General features: G+C 44.6%; 1 protein-coding gene across 1 annotated transcript; it reads right to left on the bottom strand.

The window, feature by feature from the left end:
- Positions 1–2,344: 2,344 nt before the first annotated feature.
- LOC111861724 lies at positions 2,345–2,799 on the bottom strand (the record flags this gene model as incomplete). The annotated part of the gene is made up of 1 exon (XM_023846527.1): positions 2,345–2,799. A coding segment is annotated over exon 1 (455 nt), but the record flags the coding sequence as incomplete, so codon positions are not given.
- Positions 2,800–4,062: the final 1,263 nt, after the last annotated feature.

The raw sequence follows: 4,062 nt of genomic DNA, 5'->3' as shown, positions 1-4,062 counted from the left end.
CAGGACGACTTTACTCATCCCTGGCACAAACGGGGCATTTCGGACGTTAAAGTTTAAATCCGTGTTGCCCAAGTCCGGTACACAAACTTTATAAGCACAAAGTCGCTACAAGTGAAATACAACCGAAACTGATCAAGTAGCCAACAAGCGAGAACGCGATTGGCATAAATGAGAATTAATCAGCCAATTTGCGGGAATGAACAGGTGTGTGATTCCCCCTTTCCTCCATGTAACTCACATAGGCAAAGAAGCGATATAACAAGAAACTTACAGGAGTGTCGGTGGTAACAGCATAGCTCGTAGGTTCTTTTTATTGCTAGTGGGGTGGGACTAAGCCCCTTATACTGCGGCCACTTCTGGCCTATTGTACAAGCGTCAGTTGATAGGTAAGGGCGTTTGTGCAGCAATTGGTAGAATGAAGATTTGAAGGGGAAACCGAAGTAATTGAAGAAAACCTGCCCCAGCGTCACTTTCTCCACCACAAATCCCATTTGACCAGACCCGGGGTCGAACCTGGGCCGCCGCGATGGGAGGCCAGCGACTAACTGCTTGAGCTATGGTGCGGCCATAGCCCGTAGGAAGCGGCGGATAAAAGTGGAGGAGCCAGGCAAGACCAACGCAGCCGTGGATACTACCCAGCAGCAGTAGTAACCACTGCGGTGAAGGTATGAAGGTAGGTGACCTACGCAGAAACCGGCGGGCATTGATCGGCACACGAGAGTAAGAAGGGACGGTTAGAGTAGTTATTCAAGGATTTCCAAATATTTTATGGAACCCCGACGGTTCATTACCCTATTCACAAGAGCCCTCCACTGGTTCCTATTCTAAGATCAATCCAGTTCACACCACTCCATTCTATCACTCTGAGATCCTTTTTGATTTTATCCACCCATTTATGTCTTGGTCTTCCTAGTGGTCTCTTTCCTTCTGGTTTTCTTACAAATATTCTATATGCATTCCTCGTCATCCCAATTCGTGTTACATGCTCTGCCAACAGCACCCTCCTTGACTCGATTATTCTAATTATTCTTGGAGAACAGTAAAAGTTATGAAGCAGTTTCCTACAACCTACTGTCATTTCATCTCCCTTATGTCCAAATATTATCCTCAACAACCTGTTTTCAAACACCCTCAGTCTATGTTCCTCCCTCAATTTTGGATACCAATTTTTATATCCTTATAGAAACACAGGAACAGTTATAATTTCGTAAGATTTGAGGTTTTCATGGCGGTACTATGAAGAAACCAGTCTTCTGGGATGTTTTGCCGTGTGGATGTGGTGTTAACCGACGTTTCGGAGGAACGTATTGCCTCCATCTTCAGGGTAGAAAGAAAAGAAGAAGAAAATCAACAAGCGAAGAAACAATGAGAAAAGGTGTAAGCAAACTAATGTCGGAAATAAACTCAGCTATATGAGAGCAGGAAAGGAAGGGACAGGTCTACAAGGGAAATCAGTGGAGACGGAGAAGAGAAGGGTCTGGGAAGAAGTAGCAGGCTAGAGCAGGTATAGGATATTGTGTCAAGGGAGAAAGGCAAGTTTAATGGGAGGGCATTCATCCTTAAGCTGGGGTGTTGTTATGCGAGTGGGTCATGGTCTTGCTTGGCCTTTTGGATCTGGTGTCATGTTCCGGGGTTTCTTGATGGTAGAGATGAGAGTCTTCCATGACCTCCTGAGACAAAACCCCAGCACTCTGTTTGTATTGTCGGGATGGATTTCAATCTCAATAATTTCCCTAATGATGCGATCTATATATCGGGTCTTCTTGGCGAGGATGGAGTATTCTGAAGCTGAATGCGGGGTCCCAAATCGATGCTGTGTTCAGCCACAGCTGATTTGTCCGAATGATCGAGGCGGATGTGCTGCTGATACTCCTTCAACCTTATGTCCACAGAATGGCCCGTCTGCCCAATATAGACCTTGCTGCACTCGCAAGGGATAGTGTATACACCCGGTGTCCTTAGTCCCAGGCTATCTTTGACCGGCCGGAGGAAACTGGATAATTTGTTTGGAGGCAGACGCACTGATTTGACGTTGTGCCGTGTCAGCACTAAGCTGATGCCGTTGAATATGGTCCCGAAATAGGGCAGGAAGGCGACTGAGTCTGGTTTACCTTCAGGCCGGCTGATGTTCGGCCGACGATTGAGAACTCTGTGGATTTGCCGGTTGTTTTATCCGTTCTTCCTGAAAACTTCCTCCAGGATTAACAACTCCGCATGAAGGTTGTCTCGATCACAAAGAGTTGTAGCCCTGTGCACCAATGTGGAAAGTGCAGCTTGCTTTTTGGAAGGGTGGTGGTGGGACACAGAGTTATGGTAGAGGTTTGTAAGTTGGGATTTGCTGTACACTCTATGGGCCAGAGAACGGTTGATTCCCCTGTAAATATCTATATCCAGGAAGGGGAGGTGGCCCTCGTTTTCAGTCTCCATTGTGAACTGAATGCAATGGTGGATACTGTTTAGGTGGTTGAGGAAGTCCTTAAGCTTGTCTGGTCCATGTGGCCAGATGACGAAAGTGTCATCCACGTAGCGAAACCAGCAGCGGGACTTGTGTGGGGCCGAGACAAGTGCCCTATCTTCAAAGTCCTCCATATATATGTTAGAGATGACCGGAGAGAGTGGGAAGCCCATCGCCACACCATCGGTTTGATCATAGAGCTGGCAATTGAAGCTGAAGTATGAGATGGTCAGGACATGGCAGAAGAGTCTCGAGATATCTTCTTCGAAGTGTGGTCCTAGCAGATATATGGTATCCTTTATTGGCACCCTGGTGAAGAGTGATACCACATCGAAACTGACCATTATGTTGTGGTCAGTTTCGATGTACTGTCACTATCCACCAAGGTGCGAATAAAGGATGCTATGGATCGGTTAGGACGACATTTTGAAGAAGATATCTTGTTCAGAATTACTTGGTGTTTGGACTTGGTCCCTCATCCAGTATTCTGAATACAGTAGAGAACGCGTAATTTAGGGAAATGGGTCTGTCTCCGTCCTCAGGAGAGGAGGGTGTCCATTAGAAAGAGTTAATCACTGGACAAATTCACTTATAGGCTCCATAACAATAACACGCTGTCAGAACAGTCTGTCTTGCAGGTCAGAGCCACCATGGAACCAAGTATTTTCATGTGGGTAATAAATTCCAACATAAGTTTGACATAGCTATGGGGAGCTCTCTGTCTCCCATAATTAGCAACGTCTTCATGGAGCATTTTCAGATAATGGTCCTTTACTTGGCAGAATACAAACCATCACTGTGGTCGTGGTATGTTGACATATTTGAGGGCTGTCCTCATGGCCCAGAGCAGTTACAGAATTTCGTCAACAAATTCAATAGTTTAAGGACTTCCAATTTATTATGGAAACAGAGTCAGAGAGTGTGATTTCTTTCCTCGGCCTTCTAGTCTACACAAAGGGACAACACTAGACTCTAAAATTTACAGAAATCCTACCCACACTGGCCGATACCTAAACATCAAATCTAGCCAACTCCGATATGTGAAATGAGGTTTAATTCAGAGTCTTCACAATAGAGCTTCCGCCATTTGTCCAGAATGACAAGACATGGTTAATGAAGTTTGTAACCTGAGACAAGATCTTCACTTCAGTGTTTATGCCAAGGTCGCATTGGCTTGGTTATTAATTTCAAGGGTAGCAGACATCTGAATAAAGAATAAAAGTCACTGGGCTCTGTGTATATAACATATGTGAAGGATGTTTCAGAGAAGTTCAAGCGTATAAGGAATCATAGTCACTTTATGATTTTCAAACAAAACACATGCTTAGGAGTTCACTCATGAAAGCAGGCCAGAAAGAGGTCCACAACAGATGACACAGTGCATCTGTAGAATTCCTGGTGAATATGGAAGTAGTTGCAGTGGTGAAACAGGCAGACCTCTAGCCATTGAGCTCTGTATTTTGTTGGATTTGCTGTTCTCTGATAAATTGTGTGACACATATATTATTAGAATAATCTTGACAACTTTTTCGGTTTGAACTGACAATACGTGCCATTATTAGCATGCAGTAACAAAGATTTAAAAAATTCTCATTGTTTCATAGCCA

This window comes from Cryptotermes secundus, unplaced genomic scaffold (genome assembly GCF_002891405.2).
Source record: "Cryptotermes secundus unplaced genomic scaffold, Csec_1.0 scaffold256, whole genome shotgun sequence".
NCBI classification, from domain to species: Eukaryota; Metazoa; Arthropoda; class Insecta; order Blattodea; family Kalotermitidae; genus Cryptotermes; species Cryptotermes secundus.
The sequence above is the reverse complement of the archived record's forward strand: the minus strand, read 5'-3'. Positions and strand labels throughout refer to the sequence as shown.